The sequence below is a fragment of the Mobula birostris genome, chromosome 11 (assembly GCF_030028105.1).
Source record: "Mobula birostris isolate sMobBir1 chromosome 11, sMobBir1.hap1, whole genome shotgun sequence".
Lineage (NCBI taxonomy): Eukaryota > Metazoa > Chordata > Chondrichthyes > Myliobatiformes > Myliobatidae > Mobula > Mobula birostris.
This window is the reverse complement of record NC_092380.1, coordinates 79,187,792-79,209,742: the sequence shown is the minus strand read 5'-3', so window position 1 is coordinate 79,209,742 and position 21,951 is coordinate 79,187,792. Positions and strand designations below refer to the sequence as shown.

The window sequence follows — 21,951 nt, the reverse complement described above, 5'->3', positions numbered from 1 at the left end:
TCTTGCTTCCTGATAAAGAACATGCAGCATTTTGTTGATTTATTTGTACCTGTGATAATTGTCAACTGGCATTTGAAATCCCGAAGGCATGAATAGCGCTTATTTTTACAATCGTTGTTCCCTTCAAATTTCTAGCAATAGTGTTGTATTTTTTTCTGACTCTTGGTGCTTAATTTACTGCATTATTTCTGAACAACCTTTTTTATATGGTGAGTAAGCATCCCTTTCCAACCGTATGGCAAAGTGTGCGACTACACTAATTAATTTGATGTGACATGTTTGCATTCCTACCCCTATATTTCCACTGGAACTTTTGTTAAGTCGACAGTTTGTATTCAGAAGGATGCTATTGAAAGGCTGTTGTTTTTTTTCTTCGACTATGTATGCAAGCATATATGATTATTATGAAAGTACATGTTAAAATGTTCAAGATAAAGAGCAAGAACTTTAAATTTTGTGTATGTCTGTGAAGAAAATGTGCATGTTCCACTGTTTCACAATAGCTTAAATATATCCATGAAATTAAGGTGAAACTTCATCCATTGCACAGAGAAACATAGAAAACATACAGCACAATACAGGCCCTTTGGCCCACAGAGCTATCTAGGCTTTACCCATAGCCCTCTATTTTTCTAACCTCCAAGTAGCCATCCAGGAGTCTCTTAAAAGTATCATTTCCGCCTCCACCACCGCCGCCGGCAGCCCATTCCATGCACTCACCACTCTCTCTGTAAAAAACTTACCCCTGATATCTCCTCTGTACCTACTTCCAAGCACCTTAAAACTATGCCCTCTTGTGCTAGCCATTTCAGCACTGGGGAAAAGCCTCTGACTATCCACACGATCAATGCCTCTCATTGTCTTGTACTCTTCTATCAGGTCACATCTCATCTTCCGTTGCTCCAAGAAGAAGAGGCTGAGTTAACTCAACCTGTACTCATAAGGCATGCTCCCCAATCCAGGCAACATCCTTGTAAATCTTTTCTGCACCCTTTCTATGGTTTCCACGTCCTTCCTCTAGTGAGGTGACCAGAACTGAGCACGGTACTCCAAGTGGGGTGCAACCAGGGTCCTATATAGCTGCAACATTACCTCTCAACTCTTAAACCCAATCCTACGATTGATGAAGGCCAATGCACCGTATGCCTTCTTAACCACCGAGTCAACCTTCATAGCAGCTTTGAGTGTCCTATGGACTCGGACCCCAACATCCCTCTGATCCTCCACACTGCCAAGAGTCTTACCATTAATACAGGGTTCCCCCGCCATCCAAAGGTAGAGCGTTCCTATAAAACGGTTCGTAAGCCGGAATGTCGTAAAGCGAAGAAGCAATTACCATTTATTTATGTGGGAAAATTTTGTGAGCGTTCGCAGACCGAAAAATAACTTACCAAATCATGCCAAATAACACATAAAACCTAAAATAACGGTAACATATAGTAAAAGCAGGAATGATATGATAAATACGCAGCCTATATAAAGTAGAAATACTTCTCTACAACGATTGCCTGCACAGATCTCCGTAGCGAAAATCTCACACAAGTGCTCTCGGCAAAAAATCTCACGCAAGCGCTGTTGGCATAAATGCGCTCTCCAGTAACCTTTAAACTATGAAGCTGCCAAATCTACCAAATAACACGTAAAAATACACAGCCTATATAAAGTAGAAATAACGTATGTACAGTGTAGTATCACTTGCCGGAAGTGGGACAGTGCCGAGCACACTGATGATGGTATGTTAGACTGAGTCGTCACAGGCTGGGGTAGTGGCCCCCACCCTCCAGGCCGCCGAGCGATACATTGCCGTGAAGCATGCAGGAATGCAGTGGTAGCCGGGAGACACGCAGTACATCTTTAAGAAAAAAGCTGAAATAAACATGCTAATTAATTAGGTGCTGCCCGGCACGTAAATGTCGGCCCAGGTCAGTGCCGATTTTCTATCAAATACTCTATCCACAGACATAATTTGATATACCTCTGTCAGACCATCCTTAACTTCTTCTGTTCAAAGGAAAACAAACCCAACACATCAAGTCTCTAATCACAATTTAAATGCTCCATCCCAGGCAACAGCTTAATCAGTCTTCCTTGTAATTTCTCGATTGTGCTCACATCTTTTAGGTAGTTTAGTGTCCAGAAATGTACATAGTGCTCCAGCTGAGGCCTAGCGAATACTTGATGAAGATGTTTTATTTCCTCACTCCAATATTTTCCATTCTGGCTAATGAAAGCAATGACCTTGTTTGTTTACCACACTGATCTCCCTGTCCTCCTCTAAATCCTTCTTGTTAAGTACTCATTTAAGACTTCACTAACATCCTTTGCCACCAAACACATTTTCCCTCCTTTATTCTTGACTGTCCTATCCACTGCCAAGTTATCCTCTTGCTTTATGTATATATTGTATGCCTTGGGGTTCTCTGTAATCTTAATAACCAAGGGCTTTTCATGGACCCTCCTGGCTTTCCTAATACCCTTCTTGAGTTCTTTTCTGGCTTATTTATAATCCTTTGGGGCTTTGTTTGAATTTAGCTTCCTAAACCTAATGTATGTTACTTTTTTTTTTCTTGACTAAATTTACCACCTCGCCAAACCCAAGGTTCCCTCACCAATCCTTGTCCTTTCTTCTTACTGCAACATGGAGCAATGCAGCATAGACAGTCACAGATCAATTCAACATTGATAGTCGTGGCCCAATTAATCCATGCTGGCCACAGTACCCATCCATCTCATCCCAGTTTCCTGCATTTGGCTTAATTCCATCTGAGCCCCCTCCCTCCATATACTTAGCCAAGTATTTTTTTCAATGATACTCTTCTGCTTGCGTCAGCTACTTCCTCTGCCAGCTCATTCCATATAACCACCTCTCTCTGCATGAACAAGTTGCCCCTCAGACCCCTTTTGAAATCTTTTCCCTCTCACCCTAAATCTATGGCCCTTTGTTTTGGACTCACTGACCTTTGGAAAAAGACCATCCACCTTATATACATCTGTCATAATTTTAAGCACTACTTTAAGATCATCCTCCATCTCCTTCACTTCGAGGAATAAACCTCTCTCTATAACTCAGGCCTTGTAAATCTTTTCTGCACTCTCCAATTTAACCATGTCTTTCTTAGAACAGGGTGACCAAAATGTGCAGTACACAGCACTCCAAGTGTGGTCTCATCACTGATTTGTACAACTAGTAGGAATAACTCCAATCTGCCTTTGCTTTGCCTCACTATTGATGACACCATTCATTTTACGTCTTATGTGAACTTATTAATTGTACCTTCTGCATTCATATCCACATCACCAATGCATCTAACAATTACGAAAGGCTCCAGCACTAATCCCTGTGACCCACCATTGTTTTCAGGTTTCCAAATCAAAAACAATTCCACCATCGCTCTGTGCCTTGGGTCCAAAGGCAAATGCCAATATGTAACCAAAGTATTTCTCCAGTGTTACTAACATATATGAATTGGGCAAAATCATGATAAAGTTCTCATGATGTGCAGTATTTAACCTTTACTGCATGTGGATATGCTTTCTAGTGACAAATATTTTAGAGCAACATTTAAAGTATATGATATATGATTTGTTAACTTTCCAAGATAAGGATGTAAGCACATGTCAGTGTCACTTTAAGATTATGCTGGGGGTGGCGGGTAATAAATGCATATTCTATCATCAGTAAGGAATAAGTCTGAGATTGAAGTGTTCTTTTGGCTTCTGGGCAGGAAATGTTTATGAATTGATGTGTGGTCATAAAAGGATTGGGGTGGAGCAAGATTTAAAATCTTCCATAATAACTATGTTTTCCTGTTTCTCCTCAGCGTCACCCCTGCTGCTTTTTGCTAATCGGCGCGACGTCAGGTTGGTCGATGCAGAATCGGTGAAACCTGAATCAACGGTTGTAGTCAGTGGTCTGGAGGATGCAGCTGCTGTTGATTTTTTGTATGCTGAAGGGGTGGTATATTGGACTGACGTGAGCGAAGAAGCCATTAAACAGACACATGTGAATCTAACTGGGAAATCCCAAAAAGTGATCATCTCTGGTCTCGTTTCGCCAGATGGATTAGCTTGTGACTGGTTAGGCAAGAAGCTGTATTGGACTGACTCTGAAACTAATCGGATAGAAGTTGCCAATCTCGATGGAATGTATCGTAAAGTCCTTTTCTGGCAGGACCTTGATCAACCAAGGGCCATTGCTCTTGATCCACAGCAAGGGTGAGTACTTCAGTCTGACTTGTGTTTTCATTTCAAGAGCTAAGATTTTGATTTGGCATGAGGCTTGAAATTTGAGATGTACCACTGCTGCTGCAACCTTTCAAAGGTATTATTTCCCTTTTGTGCAGGTGAACAGATGTTCACACTGAACCAGGAGTAATATAGTTTGCATTTGTGAATAATACCAGCTTTCAAATAAAGCTGAATTGAAGTTAATGTGGAAGAAAAAAACAACATTGTTACATGCTTTTTAGAAGTCTGTTTTACTTTTCAGCAATTGCCACTAAACACTGGAATAGCCCATTGGGAATATTATTGTTCTGTATTATTTCCATTGCAGTCATATGGAGTTTAAGCAACACAGTAAAAATGCTGGTGAACGCAGCAGGTCAGGCAGCATCTATAGGAAGAGGTGCAGTCGACGTTTTGGCCCGAGACCCTTCGAAGGGTCTGCTGCATTCACCAGCATTTTTTATGAGTTGCTTGAATTTCCAGCATCTGCAGATTTCCTCGTGTTTGCATATGGAATTTAAGTTCACTTTGTCTTAGAAGGTAAATTTTGTAAGAAGTAATGGTGATTAAAAAGTTAATAAATAATGAATATAGCACGTCTCTGGCAGTTTATCTTAAATCATTTGATTTTGCAATGCAAAATATTTTGATAGTTCCCATCAACATTTGTTCTGATGTTAATCAGATTTCTCTGTCCTGCAAATATGTTAAGATGATCTATACTATTCTTTCTCCACAACTTGTGAATACACAAGACATAAGGTATATTTAATGGTTAGTCAGGCAGGGGTGGAGAGAACTGGAAAGCAGTCAGTTAGAACTCTCTCCATTGTGAAGAAATATTTTGTCAATATGAGGAGAAAGCATTGGAAAGAAAGAAAAATTGTAGGTTTGTGGTGTTGTGTTGTAACTCCAAAACATAAAACTAATCAAAAGCAAAAGCACAGAGCCAGAAGGAGCGTATCTAGTTCGTTTTTAATTTAAGCAAGACACGCAGGTATGACATGGCAGTATGATGACATTTGCCTTTCATGTACTTTTGCATATAACCCATAATGAAATATTTAAACAATCAAGAATGCTTAATCAAACTATATATTTACAATTTTACTCAAATATCTGCAGATATCTGCGAAAAAAAGGAATTTCAGGATGTATATTGTATACATTTCTCTGATATTAAATGCAGCTATTGAAACCTATTGAAATATTACTGGAATATTAAATGCACATCACTTAGCTATAGACTCCAAAGCAACATAGAATGCATCTCAAATTATGTACATATCTATCTATCTATATATATAAATTATCCCATTCAGGCTTAAAGGTTAAATCGCTGTGGAGGCTTTTTAAGCCTGATTTATACTTCTGCGTCAACACGACGCCGTAAGTACTGCGTCGCCGCAAAGCCGACGCGGATCCCTACGCCAGAGCCTGCGTTGCTGCGACGCGCACCTCTCCCAAAATGTAACCGTGCGTCACAGCAACGCAGACCATAAGAACTGTGATTGGTCGGCTTGGTAGCATCGCATTTCCTCCTACGCTGCAATAGCTTCCCATTGGGCAACTGAAGGGCAGGGAAGGCAATGCTTTCCATAAAGCTTTACAGACCTCCGAAATTATGGAGGACACATTTCACTTTTACGAAAGAGGACGCTGGCGTCTTGTTTACCCTGAGAAAGACTACCATGACCATGAAGCCTTGCACGGGCAGATGTGTGCGCATGCGTGACGTGCGCAAATTGCAGAGTGACGCAGACACACCAACACATAAGTATAAATGCTCACAATGTGCGTAAGTTACTTGCGTAGGTTACGGCGTCCAGTTAACGCAGAAGTATAAATTAGGCTTTACTCTCGTGGGATAACATCTTTCTTGACAAGGAAGATCACTCTGCTTGGCAGGTGAGACTTGTGGTTGTGAAACAATCTTAGACTCTGTGGTGGTTGCAGGAGTTGACTCTGGGAATCTAGGAAGTGTTTTTGACAGCTCGGGCCACCATTATTCTGGACATGTTGGCATCCCAAACGGTGCATAGCAAGTTTCTCTGAATGATGTGGATCACAATGTGTGAGTACGGTGTCTGACGTCACCATTTCCTTTACCTTTTTGAAAGCCACCTCACATTTCTTTGTCCATTGCTATTTCTTCCCAATCTGTAGTAATGTGTTCAAGGGGTAAAGCACAGTAGCCAAGTTTGGCAGGAATCTCTTATAGTAGTTGACAAATCCTCAAAAGGACCACATCTGTTTCATATCCTTTGGCCTTGGGTCATCCACCACTGCTTGAATTTTCTCACACACTTGTGTAATTTTTGTGCGCCAATGGTGTGACCACAGTAAGTGATACTTGGTTTAAAGAATTCACACTTGTTGCATCATGTACTGAGCCCATAATCTTCTAATCTGTTTAACACTGTCTTGAGATTTTGGAGATATTCCTTGTCATCTTTGCCAGTAACAATGTTATCCAAGTAACACTGAGTGTCTGGGCAGCCTTGCAGCTTCTGATCCACAGATTTCTTCTGTCAGAGTGCATCTGCAAATGCTACTCCAAAATAATCCTAGCAGAGTGATAAAGCCCTTTATGAGTGTTGATGGTGAGAAACACTTTGGACTCTTCTTCCATCTCCATCTGTAGATAGACCTTGGCTAAGTCCACTTTGCTGAAATGTTTTCCTCCAGAAAGGTTTCCAAAGGTATCCTCTCTCCTAGGCAGAGGGTATTGATCTACTTTCAGTACTGGGTTGATGGTGATCTAAAAATTACCACAAATCCAGACAGACCCATCCTTCTTGCCTACTGGGACTGCTAGCATTGCCCATGGGCTCTACTGAAACTTAGAAAGAGTTTCTTCAGCTTCCATGTAATCCAGCTCACTGGTTGCTTTATCACAAATGGTATAAGGAACTGGATGGACTTAGTAAAATCAGGATATGGCATTTTCATTTAACACTGTTTTACCTTTGATATGTTTGAGTTTTCCAGTGACATCCTTGAGCACAGCTATGGCATCATCCAGTACCTTTCTTAATTCGCTTTCAGTTGACTCCTTTGCAGGGCATGTGACATGCAAATGATGGATGGATCTCCAATCAAGTTGTAGTTATCTCAGCCAATCACAGCCCAACAATGCTGACCCTCCTGTTTTTACCACATACAAGCCCAATGTGGCTTGTTGGTTGTTGTATTTCACTGTTGCAAATGTCAGTCCCCACAGGAGTTATCCTTTCTCCTGTATAAGTTCTTAGCTGGATATATGCAGGCTTCATTTTAGTATCTTTGAAATTCCATTCAAACTCATTTTGTGGAATGATCGAAGCAGCCGAACTGGTGTCCAGTTCCATTTAATTAATTTACCATTTATTTCTGATGTAAGTCATATTGTTTGTCTATTGTTAGTTGTAAATCTCAAGGGTATCCAGTCCTGTGTCACTCTCAACATTATCAGATTTTTCATCAACAGCATGTAGATTAGTGCTCATTTTGAAACTGCTACTTGACTTTTTATCTTTTGCTCTTCCCTGTGTGAACCATTTACTTATTTCTGCTGACCTGCTCTTTGTACTTTGTTGCATTTTCTGCAAAATTTGCCTTTAAATCTGCATCGGTCCGGTGTATGTGAGCCCCTGCCACAACAGTAACACAATTTGAGCGGCCAGGCCAGTTTCTGTTTGGATGTTGCTCAGTTTCATTCCTGACAGCAACTCAGTTGCGTCTCTGACTATTGTTTCCATTGAAGGAACAATTTCAACTGCTCATTTAAATGTACAGTAAGTTATACTTCAGTTTGGAGCCATTTTTGAACACTTTCTTATAAGATTCTACAACTAATCAATCTCTCAGTGCATTATTAAACCCATCACTGAACTGACATGCTCAGACAGCTTCTTCAATTCAGCCTCACATGCTGAAATAGACTCACCTTCCTTTTGATTCCACTTATGAAACCTAAAATATTCTGCAATCAACAATGGTTTTGGTTCTAAATGTCCGTGCATTACTTTCATGATATCAGCAAAGCTCATTTCAGTTGGTTTGAGTGAAACAGTTAAACATCTAGGCAAACTATATGCCTTTAAATTCAATGCACTCACTTTCCATTGGCTATTTCACTTGCTTCAAAATACTACTCAGTTCGCTTGGTATACAATATGAAATTGTCCCTTGTGTAATCAAATGTATCTCTCATTCCGATGTACCCAACCTTTTCTTCTTTATTTTTATTTATGATTATTATCATCTGGTACTCACTGTTTATGAACCCATGAATTCCATCTGTTTTCTGGCCTTTTTTTTAAACTTAAACATCTTTTTCCTCTTGCAAAGAAAAAAAGTGCTGCGTTTTTAAAAAATATGATCATTTCTTGCTGCGCTGTTTTATAATTTGAATGTCTTGCTGCTCCTTTTTTTAAAGTCAAGCCTCTTGCTGTACTTCAACAGGTAGGTAGTTGTTTTTGGTTTGTTTAAAACTTCTTTGCTGCCACTGTTATATTTTATAATTTCAAATGAGAAACTAATTAAAAGCAAAAATACTGGGAAAAATGTGTCTGGTTTTGCTTTTACTTTAATCAAGGGCGCATGCGTGACGTAGTGGCGTGGTATCTTAGCTATTCACATACTTTTACATATAACCTGTAATAAATTACTTAAATGAACAAGAATGCTTAATCAAACAATGTGTTACTCAACTAATACTAAAATATTAAGTACACAAACAACTTCAATGACTTTTTATTGGATGAAGAAATCTAAAGTTTGGTGACCTCACAAGTGAAGATGTATAAAATAGCTGGAACAGGATTGCTATGCCACAAAATTGCCAATTCTTCCACGATGTCCTGGACGTACCAGTAATGACACTGCAAGCAAAGTTGAAGTTGATTTTATTGTCAAATGCACAAGAACATGTATCCACAATGAAAAACTTACACAGCAGCAACACAAGCTTCAGCATTCACAAGAAAAAAACAAAAAACAAAATTTTTACAACATAGTTAGAACAAAAAAAAAACAAAATCCATTTTAGTGCCAAGTTATCAGAGTCATCCTACGGTTACTAAACTGTAATGGTGATAATGATTTTACCAATTTGTTAAAGACCGAATAGTTAAAGGGAAGTAGTTGTTCTTGAATTTAGTGGTGTCGGATTTCTGTACTTCTGTAGCTCTTGCCTTATAGTTGGTGTGGAGAAGATAGTAATGGATTTCAATGATGGTCATTGCCTTCTTGAGACAGTGCCCCTTTAGATACTACTGACGGTGGAGAAGAATGTGCCCTTGATGTATTGGGCAGAGTCCACCACACTCTGTACCTTCTTAATGTTCACGTCCATTTGAATTGCTGGACCAGACCATGATGCAACCAGCCAGGACACTTCCATCAGTACAACTGTAGAACTGTTGTCATCAAACTGTACAACTGCTTGAAGACAAAATAAACCTCTTTGGCATGCTAAGAAAGTAAAGACACAGGCACACTTTCCTTCTGATTCCTTCCAAGTGCTGGGCTCAAGACAGGTCATCTAATATGTTAAGGCCTAAGCATATAAGCTGCTGACTCTATACTACTGTGAAGGAGTTGGTGCTGGCTCACTGAGGTATATCAGAGCCCTCTGGTTTAGTCTCCATCCTTGAAAAATCAGACTATCAGAAGGGAGAATCAACATGTTTTTACATGTCTGTTGAAGCTGCTCTATATGCATATATTTAAAAGTTTTCTAAAATCCCTGCACTTTAGCAAGCCAGAGAAATGGATAACACCATTAAACAGTTGCTAATTACAAACTCAACTTTTTAAAATAGAAATTGTACACCATAATTGAGGTATCTTTTTGAAACTAACATCTAAACTCTGTTTAAGTAATCTGTTTATTGATGAGTTGAATTCCAACCTGTATTTTTTTTTCATATGCTCTTCCACTGAATTCCTGAAAATAATGGGGTAAGAATTGATGGCCTGACCAGCACATCAGAATTAGCATATGAATCACTGCAATTACAAGGCACTTATCCTTGTAAGCGGAACAAGTGCTACACATGCCCTTACACTTCCTCAGCACCATTCAGGACCCCAGACAGTCCTTCCAGGTGAGGTGACACTTCACCTGTGAGTCGGCTGGGGTGATATACTGCGTCCGCTGCTCCTGATGTGGCCTTCTATACATAGGTGAGACCCGACGCAGACTGGGAGATCGTTTCGCTGAATACCTGAGATCGTTTCGCTGAATACCTACGCTCTGTCCGCCAGAGAAAGCAGGATCTCCCAGTGGCCACACATTTTAATTCCACGTCCCATTGCCATTCTGATATGTCTATCCACGGCCTCCTTTACTGTAAAGATGAAGCCACACTCAGGTTGGAGGAACAACACCTTATATTCCATCTGGGTAGCCTCCAACCTGATGGCATGAATATTGACTTCTCTAACTTCTGCTAATGCCCCACCTCCCCCTCGTACCCCATCCGTTATTTATTTATGTACACACATTCTTTTTCTCTCTCTCCTTTTTCTCCCTCTGTCCCTCTCACTATACCCCTTGCCCATCCTCTGGGTTTTTCCCCTCTCCCCCATTTTCTCCCTAGGCCTCCTGCAACTTTTATGTGTGTTGCTTGAAACACTTTGTTGTGTTTATGAATCACTGACATATGTTGTGAAATTTACTGTTTTGCAACAGCAGTACAGTACAAGATATAAAAGTTACAGCAGGTTGAGTAATCCTATCCAAAATTCCAAAATCCAAAAACCTCTGAAATTCAAAATATTTTGAGCGCTGACATAATGTCACATCCTCAGTGAAGACTGGTCTATATTCTCCTGACTTCTCCTTTCTGAAGTCCACAACCAATTCCTTGATATTTCTGATGCCGGGTGGAAGGTTTCTAATGCGCCACCACTCAACCAGCTGATCTATCCCGCTCCTGTATGACCCCTTGTCACTACCTGAAATTCTGCCAACAACAATGGTGTCAGAATACTTCCTGGCAGTTTTTGAATGTTAGAAGTTTAGCTGATCATTATGATTGGAAGGGATGTTGATTTTGAAAAGTATTAGGATAGTTAAGTCACTGGGTTGTCTGTGCCAAATGTTGGTAGCACTCTCCTCTCCAAGTCCTACTCAAGAGACACATCACGAAATTCTAGGCTGACTGTCCAGTGTATTACTGAGGATGGGCTATGCTATTGAAAGTGCCACCTTTTCAATGAGACTTTAAATTGTGGCAGCCCCTGTCTGTTTTGCATCTAAAATCAGATGGTACTATGTTAAAGAAAATTTGAATATTGCTCCCAGTGTTCTCGCTGATATTCAGCAATTAATTAACACAAAACAAAATAGATTATCTGTGCATTATCATATTGCTGTTTGTGGGCAAAATGACTGTTGCTTTCAGGATCATTAACAGTACTTACATGTCATTGATTGTAAAGCATTCTGGGGTATCCCAAGATCATCAAAAAAAAAATTATTTAAAGGCTAGTCTTTCTTTTAAACAATTCCAGTCTTTTACATTCTGAATTCCTTCAGGATACATCTTGCCTTCTGGTCAGAGGTGAAGATGGCTTGTATCCAGATTTTGGGTAAACTGAACAGCGAGGTTCTACCACTTCAATGCCACATGATTTCCAACGTAAGGTCAAGTATGTCATTAAACCAAAAATCAAAGACTTCGTCAGAACAAATCAAGTTAAATGGTTTCAAACTAGGGCAGATACATAATGTCACCTGATCTAGCTGTTTTTCATAAATAATCTTTCTTTGTTTTCTCTTACTTTGCAGAGTTTATATAGATGACAGGAAACTTGTTTGAGAAATAATGGCATTATAATAACTCTGACCTTATAGAAATAGTTAAAATCATAAGGGGTATAGATAAGCTGGATGGTAACAGTCATTTCCCCAGGGTAGAGGAGACCAAAAATAGGGGGCATAGAATTAGGGTAAGAGTGGAAAGCTTTAGAAGGGATCTGAGGGGCAGCTTTTTCAAGGAGAGGATGGTGAGTATATGGAATGAGCTGCCTGGGGAAGTGGATGAGGCAGTTACAGTAGTATGATTTAATAAAAAATTGGATAGGTATATTGATGAGTGGGATATGGGCTGAATTCAGAAAATTGGGACTAGCTGGGTCGTCAGAGTGGACTGGTTATGCCGAAGAGCCTGTATCCATGCTGAATTGTTCTATGTCTACATCATAATCTGCCAAATGAAGCCTCTTTTCTCTTAAATTTTCCACCTTCTACCTAGAAATTCTTATCACTATGCTACCTGGAAATTCTTAACCAAGTCTCTCTTATCTTGTGCTTTGTGGTAATTGATGACTGCCTGTATCAATGACAATGTGAACTGGTTATTTTAGACAGGTTAATCTAGCGTATAATTTTAATACAGCTAATATAAGACTATTAAGACCAAAAGGCATAAGAGCAGAATTAGGCTGCTCGGCTCATTGCGTCTGCTCCATCAGTTGATCATAGCTGATTTATTACCCCTCTCAACCCTGTTCTCCTGACTTCTCCCCGTAACGTTTGATGCCCTTACTAATCCAGCACCTATTCACCTCTGTTTTAAGTATAATGTCTTGGCCTCCACAGCCATCTGTGGCAATGAATTCCACAGATTCACCACCCTCTGGCTCAAGAAATTCTTCTTCATCTCTAATCTAAAGGGATGTCCTTGTATTCTGTGGCTGTGTCCTCTGCTCTTAGACTCTCCCATTGTTGAAAGCATCCTCTCCACGTCCACTATATTTATGCCTTTCAATATTCAATGGGTTTCAATGAAATCTTCCCTCATTCTTCTAAATTCCAGTGATTACAGGTGCAAAGCTATCAAATGCTCCTCATACTTTAACTCTTTAATTCCCGGGATTATTCTTGTGAACCTCCTCTGGACCCTCTCCAATGCCAGCACATCCTTTCTTTGATAAGTAGCTCAAAACAGCTCACAATACTCCAAATGTGGTCTGGCCAATGTCTTATAAAGCTTCAACATTAACATCTTTGCTTTTATATTCTATTTCTCCCAAAATGAATGATACCATTGGAATTGCCTTTGCAAATATCTCCGAATCTTAAATCATGGAGTAATGACATTTCCTTTATTGTTTTCACCCAACTGAAATTGGAGCCTTAGGTATTCAATTACTAGGATACAACACATTCTGTGAAGTGTCCGTGCCAAATCAGGCTTTGCACCTGGCCACATCTTCTATAGTTCCCCCACCCCCCAAACTTACTTTAACTGGACCCACTTGTTAAAACCAATCTCAAGAAACAACATAAAACCTTCAGTTGAACCTGAATTCTTAAATGAGAAGGTTCAGATTTCACTTCAGAGCTCGAAAAGCTTGGGTAAAGCAAGTTGAAACCATTCTGATCACTGACATCATCAGAAACTCCCGAATTTAGAAAAAGAACCAGTTTGGTTCTTCAATGAAACAATGTACAAGTATAATATTTATGAGATTTAGGGGACTAAATGACACTCTAGTGATGAATTCCAGAACTACATTGTGTTTGTATATAGATATGTTTGTCTCCCTGTTACATTCACAATTATATCACAGCACTGAAGGATGTTATTTGATCTTCTAAAACTATGTTGGCTCTAAGCATTGCTATCCATTCTATTCCCCTACTTACCTCTCTATATTTCCTTCATATACCCACCAACTCCACTCTGATTCGTCTACTGTCTATTGACACTGGGGATAATTTATCAGAGCCACTTAACCATGTTGACACTCAATGGGAGCACATATTAGGAATAAAGAGACAGCAGTAGAAGTACCAGGGAAATCCAGATAACAGGGAGAAGTCCAAACCCCATATGTACACTAGAGATCAGGACTGAACCTGGATCACACCACCTTCTGCTGAGCCATTGTGGTAATGCAGAATATCGCAAGTTATTCTGCTTTCTGTACAAATTTGTGTCACTTGTGAACACATGTTCTTAAAAAGGGTTAAGAAATTTCTCAAATATTTAACCTACAATGAGATTTGGGTTCTTTTATTTATGTCCAGACATATAATTAAAAAGGTAATTGCTTCCATAACAAGTGACATTGAAATCTGAAAAGGATGGCCCATTAACCAAATATTTTGTTTTAAATGTCCAGTTATCTGCCATCTCAATTTAATCAGATCCACAAATATTAAAGTTATGAAGCATTGAATTGATTGGATATCCTGTAGCAATGGCAGAATTCACAAGATAGGAAGTTTATTACTTGTTAGAAACCACCAGGTAACTTGCAGTACATTCAGTTTTAAGACTGAACTCAGTTTAAAAAAATCCAGACCAAACTTCTTGTTTTGAACTTGTTGTGGTCTGCAGCCAAGGAAACTAATTAGTTTGTCCCATTTGAGGTGGACCCAAATAGCAAGAGTTGTGTGTAAACATGCATACATGAACATTGGATTCAATCAATCATGCTGAGATAGAGCGTGGAATATAGACCACAGCAGCACAGCACTGGCCCTTTGGCCCACGATGTTGTGCTGGCCTATATGAACATACTGCATGATCAGTCTACCTCCTCCCTCCTACACAGCCCATAACCGTCCATTTTACTGACATCCATGTGCCTATCTAAGAGTCTTTTAAATACCGCTTTTGTATCAGCCTCGACCATCACACCAGGCAGTGCATTCCAGGCACCCAATACTCTTTGTCTAAAAGAGCCTACTTCTAACATCCCCCTCAAGCTTTCCTCCACACACTTGAAACAGATGTCCTGTAGTATTAGCCATTGCCGCCTTGGGAAAAAGACACTGGTTATCCACTCTATCTGTGCTTCTCATAATCTTATCCACCTCTATCAAGTCTACTCTCATCCACTCCAAAAGCCTTGGGCACCTTTTCCTCACACAACACATTCTCCAATCCAAGCAGCGCCCTGTCGTTTCTCTGAACCCTGTCTAAAGCTTCCACATTCTTATAGTGAAGCAACCAGAACTGAACACAATATGCCAAGTGTGGCCTAACCAGAGTTTACAGAGCTGCACCATTATCTTGTGGCTCTTGAACTCAATTGCCCTACTTAACTTTAAAATCCCTTAAACTTTAAAAGAAATGTGTTATTATTTACTTCACTGAGTAGCTGTTTAACTGAGCATGCATATGAGTGTGAGATTCTGGTCTTACAGTAACAGAGTTTTACATTAACTTGGAGACTTCATTCTGGTTATGAAGTCAATTGCAAAAGTTAACATGCACCCAACCTGCTAGAAGTATAACAATATAAATAAATTATTAATTAAGATGCCTAGAATCACTAGAATAAATAAGAGAATGTTGTTAATTTAATTCATTTAATGACACTTCAGATGCCAGATTCAGCCTTCCTCCTTGATTCTGCTGCTCCCACCTTTTTAGAACTAAATGCAGTGCATTACTGATGGACTAACGTATTGTTTCAAATAATGTCTTTTGGGTGAGGCAGCCCTTGGTTTAAATGATTAAGTAAACTTCTGAAGTTGTTACTTTTTATTTAGTGTCTCACTTTCTGGTCTGTGGAGTGAAAAGGATTGGATTTTGGATGAATCACATTTTCAAATAGCCTAACGCTATTTCACAAGCTGCTTATGATTCCTTGTCCAGAAAAATAATTAAATTCTTTTCCCCAGTCAACATAATCATGTAATCAATCTAGTTTTTGATCTTGCATGCACCTACATGTTCAAGATTTCAACAGTTATTTATTGGATTAGAGTTAGTTTGGCACATTGTTAATGTATGATAGTAGAACGTAGAACAGTACAGCAAAGTAAGGACCCTTCAGCACACAATGTTATACCGATCTTTTAACACTCCAAGATCCATCTAATTCCACCCCCTTCACATAGCCCTCCACTTTTTTTTATCTATCTGCTTAATTAAGAGTCTCTAAAATGTCTCTAATGTGTTTGCCTCTACCACCAACCCTGTCAGAGCATTTAACATACTCTCTGTGTAAAAAAAAACTATTTCTGACATCCCCACGATGCTTTCTTCCAGTCACCTTAAAATTATGTCCTCTGGTGTTAGCCATTGTCACACTGGGGAGAAGTTGCTGGGAGTCCACCCTAGCTATGCCTCTTATCATCCTATAGACCTCTATGCAGTCTCCTCTCATCCTCCCTTGCTCTAACGAGAAAAGCCCTAGCTCAGTCAACCTTTCCTCATATGACATGCTCTCTAATCCAGGCAGCATCCTCGTAAACCTCTGCAATCTTCCTAAAGCTACCATATCATTTTTAAAATAAGGTGACCAGAACTAAACACAATGCTCCAAGTGTCATCTATCCAGAGTTTTATGGAGCTACAACAGTACCTTGTGGCTTTTGAACTCAGTCCCCCAGCTAACGAAGGCCAACACACCATACACCTTTTTAACCACACTATCAACTTGTGTATTAACTCTGAGGGATCCCAAGATCCTTCTGTTCCACCACTCTGCTAAGACACCTGCCATTAACTTTGTACTTTTCCTTTAAGTTTGACCTTCCAAAGTGTATCACTTCGCACTTCTCCAGATCGAACTCCATCTGCCACTTCTCCACCCAGTTCTGCATCCTGCCTATGTCCCATTACAACCTATGATAACCCTCTTCACTGTTCACAATACCTCCAACCTTTGTGTTATCTGCAGACTTATTAACCCACCCTTCAACTTCCTTATCTAAGTAATTTATAAAAATCTCATTGAGTAAACAAATCATTGCAGAACACCACAAACAAAGTGCTGGAGGAACTCAGCAGGCCAGGCAGCATCTATGGAAAAAAGTACAGTCGATGTTTTGGGCCGAGACCCTTCAGCAGAACTTGGCAGGACACCACTAGTCACAGACCTTCAGGGAGAATAATAAAAAAAATCTTTAAGTTATAATAAGAAAAAATATATAAATTAATTAAGTAGTGCAAACAAGAAAAAATAATTCGGTAGTGTAAATGGGTTTACTGTCCATTCAGAAATCTGATGGCAGAGGGGAAAAAGCTGTTTCTAAAATGATGAGTGTGTGTCTTCAGGATCCTGTACCTCCTCCTTGATGGTAGCAATGGGACAAAGGCATGTTCTGACTGATGGTAGTCTTTAGTGATGGATATCCCCTTTTTGAGGCATTGCTTTTGAAGGTGTCCTCGATTCTGGGGAGGCTAGTTCCTACCATCTGCCAAACTCTGCCTTCTGTGAGCAAGCCAATTCTGAATCCAAGCAGCCAATTTCCCATCTTTATAAAGCTCAGTTGTTCCCTATCTAATATCTGACAAGTTATGTTAAGGATTGGACTTGTGCTGTGAAAGGTAAATAAAACTTATGAGTACATGTAAGTTCATAGATTTTTAACATTTCAGCTCAATGACTTTATGCATAGATGGATTTCCCAAAGTATCATTTGCTAGAATTGTTGAAAAAAATTGCATCCTATCATGACTTGAAGAAAATATAGAATGGACTCTGGTTAATTGGGCCATTGGTTAATTGAGGCAGCTGCTTATTTGGGACAACTATTAAAGAACAAAATCCAATCGGATAAAAATAGCCGGGATTCCCTTCCTTTATTTGGGACACTATGCCGATTAATTAGAGACTGTTGCTGAACAGTTTCTAAGCTAGCGTCATTCATGTGCACGTAGTGTGGCTGTTAAGGCACTACATGGTGCTTAGGGTGTATAGCTTTTAAATAGCATCACTTGCATGTATTTGTACACAAAAAGCAGAGGTTTTTGTCACTGTTAGTTGGCAAGAAATAAGCAGTAAGACAATTCAGAACTGTTTTGCTCACTACGGTTTCAAGCATTCAGGCTTGGAGATGCCAGGGACGACCAGGAGTGAAAATGTAATGATTTTACTACTTCAACAAGTTAGGAAATATGAATAATTTGAAGGTATTGACAGTCATCTTGAATGCTACAATGAAAATGAAGATTTTGAGGGTGCATTATCTGCACAAGGTGTCTGTGCTTTTTTGTTCATTTATGGCCAATTAAAGATACATAGCAGTGTACTCCAGTTAATTTTTCCATCATTAACTGTTTATAGTACTGTATTAGTTTTGGTAGTGTACTAATTTGTTCTGTATTTCATTTAAATACATAATTTGTTACTGAGTTAAAACAGGTTGTCTTTTTTATACCCTTTTAACAATTTCCATGAAACTTCAGCTAATTAGGGCAGCTGCTTAATTGGGCCAAAATGTATTGGTCCCAATGAGTCCCACTTAACCGGAATCCACTGTATTTTGATTCTATGTCACAGACATGGAATCTGACTGAACATCGTTCTCTTCTATGGTATTTTGGACTACGTGAATGTTTGTTGCCTCATTATCTTGCTATCTGGGAACATTTGACCTTTTAAAGCTGTTACTCATGCCAAATATGGGAAGTTTGAGATGGGGGTGAGGAGTGTGGTTGGTGTTGTGATCCAAATTTGTCAAAACTTGTTGCCTGTAGTGAACCTTAGTAACACAGTAGAAATATGATCATGTATTTTGCAGATCCCTTGAGGTTAACTTGTTGGTAAATTCCAGCTCAATCCTAAGTGGTGCTGCACTGCAACGGTGGCAGGGATTTGCACATGCATCATCTTGTGGACCAGCCAGGACAAGTCCCATCATAAAAAGGATGAAGATAATTGAATCTGGTGGTAGCTGTTATGTTCTCTGCTTGAGAATGCTTCTGCTTTTGAAAAAAAAACTTAAATTTTGTGAAATGCTTCTTTAATTAGAGCTTTCACGCAAAGAAGTAAATTAGGTTACATTTACTCCTCTCCTTTACAATTATTCCCTCCTTGCAAATGAATAACCTTCTTGTGTCTTGCAACCAAGAAGAGCAGGGTGAGCTGCCCCAACAACCTTCGCCCATTTGTCCTCACATCCCTTGTGATGAAGTGCTTTGAGATGTTGGTCATCATCAGAATCATCTCCTGCCTAAGCAATGACCTGGAAGAAGAAGAAGAAAGCCCTTAACTCCGATTGGAGTCATCGGGACGCTGTCATGATGGCATTTTTTTAGCAGGCTTTCTTATTTTTATGAGGCCCGAGTTGCTAGCTCGACGCTGAACCCAGCACGGATGGAAAGCGTGTAAGGGAGCCGGCTGGATTCGAACTCAGGAGCCTTTGCTCCAAAGTCCGGCGCTGATGCCACTATGCCACCAGCCGGCAAGCAATGACCTGGATCCACTGCAATTTGCCTATCGCTACAATACATCTCCGTTGGATGCAATTTCACTGGCTCTCAACTTGGCCTTAAACCACCTGGTTACCTACACCAGGCTGTTGTTTGTTGATTACAGCTCGGTGTTCAACACTGTCATATCCTCAGTACTAATCAACAAGGTCCAAAACCTAGACCTCTACACCTTCCTCTGCAAATGGATCCTTGACTTCCTCATTGGGAAACCATAGTCTGTGCGGATTGGAAATAACATCTTCTCCTCACTGACAGTCAACACTGGCACATGTCAAGGATGCGTGCTTAGCCACTGCTCTACTCTCTATACACCCATAACTGTTTGGCTAGGCACAGTGCAAACCACATCTATAAATTTGCCGACGCAACAGTTTTGGCAGAATTTCAGATGGCGATGAGGAGAAATACAGGAGTGAGGTAAATCAGCTGGTTGAGGGTGTTGCAATAGCAACCTTGCACTCAACGTCAGTAAGACCAAGGAATCGATCGTGGTATTCAGGAAGGGGAAGATGAGGGAACACAGATCAGTCCTCATCGAGGGATCAGCAGTGGAAAGGGTGAGCAGATTCAAGTTCCTGGGTATCAACATCTCTGAAGATCCATCCTGGGCCCAACATATTGATGCAGTTACAAAGAAGGGACGACAGTGGCTATATTTCATTTGGAGTTTGAGGAGATTTGATATGTCACCAAAAACTAGCAAATTTCTACAGATGTACAGTGGGGAGCATTCTAACTGGTTGCATCACTGTCTGGCATGAAGGCACCACCGATCAGAAGGGGCACAGGATCAGGATCAGAAGAAGCTGCAGAACGTTGTAAACTCAGCCAACTCTATCATGGGCACTAGTCTCTCCAGCACTGAGGACACCTTTAAATGGTAGTATCCATCATTAAGGCCCCCCCATCTCCCAAGACATGCCTTCCTCTCATTGCTACCATCATGCAGGAGGTACAGGAGCCTGAAGACACCCATTCAATGCTTCAGGAACAGCTTCTTTGCCTCTACCATCAGACTTCTGGATAGACGATGAACCTATGTATGGAGCCTGAGTATTTTCTTCTCCCTTATTGCACTACTTATTTCTCTCTCTCTCTCTCTCTCTCTCTCTCTCTCTCTCTCTCTAGACATACATATATATGTATGTATATATATCTTGCTGTAATTTATAGCATTTTATTATGTATTGCACTGTACTGCTGCTGCAGATCAACACATTTCATGACATATGCCAATGATATTAAACTTGATTCTGATGTGGTGAAACCTGGCAGAAGTTCAGCAGGCAGGCTCCCCAGAGTCACTTTTGGAAAATTGCTGCAAGCTGCATTCTGTATTCTGTCAGTGGACTTCTCATGGAGTGCTTCAGAGAAATCACCAGCGTAACAAAGTTCAGCATTTGTATGTTCAGGTGGGTATTTTGAACAATGAGCAAATACTGGAAGCCTTTAGTAGGTCAAGCTGCATCTGGGAAGAAAGAAACCAAGTCTGTGCTGATGGAGGATCTGAACTTGACATGTTAGTGTTCTCTTTTCAAAGATGCTAAAGTCCATTCTGCATTTCAGAACTGATGAAAGGTCATAGCCTGAAATGTTGATTATATATTCCTCTCCATAGATGCTGCCTGACCTGCTGAGTTTCTCCAGCATTTTGGGTGTGTTACTCTGAATTTCCAGCATCTGCAGAATCTCTTCTTCTTGTGGCCCAGTGTAAATATTTTCTTCAAACATTCTTAGTTTACATGACTAATCTCTGCTTGGACACAAGCAAGAAGATGACAACATAGCAACGTAATCACACTTTGTTGCTCTGAGAGTGATCACTGGATACTTCCTTATATTAGGATTCTGGACAGTGAGCTTCATAGCCAATTGTAGCTAAAGCAATGATTATAACAACAGCTTTCATTTAACCTAACCAATGATAAATTAGTATCTTGTCATAGGTGGCTGATCATTCTTTTCTGTTTTGTGTCTCAGTTATTTTTCAATTTGAATTCTTTGAATTTTTGACAGCAGCTGTTGTAAACCAACCAACTGATCCTAATTGGCAACAGTATCCGGTAACTCAGTCTAATGTCTTGTGAATATGTTGTATTGATTAAGTTTGGTTTTTTTTGTTAATTGTATTGCTTTTCTTCTAATACTGTTAAAAAATCTCAATATGTTTACAATTTCTCATTCTTCTAATCACCAATAAATCTTGGTTCAACCTGTTCTGTGCTGCCTCTGATGCAAGTGAATATGTATTTCCTGAAGAATGGAGTTCAGCTCTGTTTATAAGGCTCTAAGTGAACTCTCTTCAGGTCACTGTAAATTTGCATCAAAACCCTTTTTTTGCGGGAAGTATTTTCATTAAAAGCCAATATAATTACTTTCTACTAACATTTCATGTTTCATATACAGAGACTGCCAGATACCTTTATACAATTTCTGTTGCTTCATTCCATTTAAATAATATTTTGTTTTTCATTCTTCCTTCCAAAGTGGATAACATTACTTTTTTGGTATCATACTCTATGAGCTAGGGCTTTACTCTTTGGAGAGA

At 39.8% G+C, this 21,951-nt stretch overlaps 1 protein-coding gene across 2 annotated transcripts in view; it reads left to right on the top strand.

Annotated features, from left to right (window-relative positions):
- The window catches only part of lrp5 (low density lipoprotein receptor-related protein 5), a 221,366-nt gene that overhangs the window by 39,011 nt on the left and 160,404 nt on the right, over positions 1-21,951 (top strand). For both annotated transcript variants that reach the window (XM_072272622.1, XM_072272621.1), the window contains exon 2: positions 3,822-4,215. In XM_072272622.1, coding sequence (XP_072128723.1) covers positions 3,822-4,215 — 394 coding nt within the window. The remainder of the gene's footprint in view (positions 1-3,821; positions 4,216-21,951) is intronic.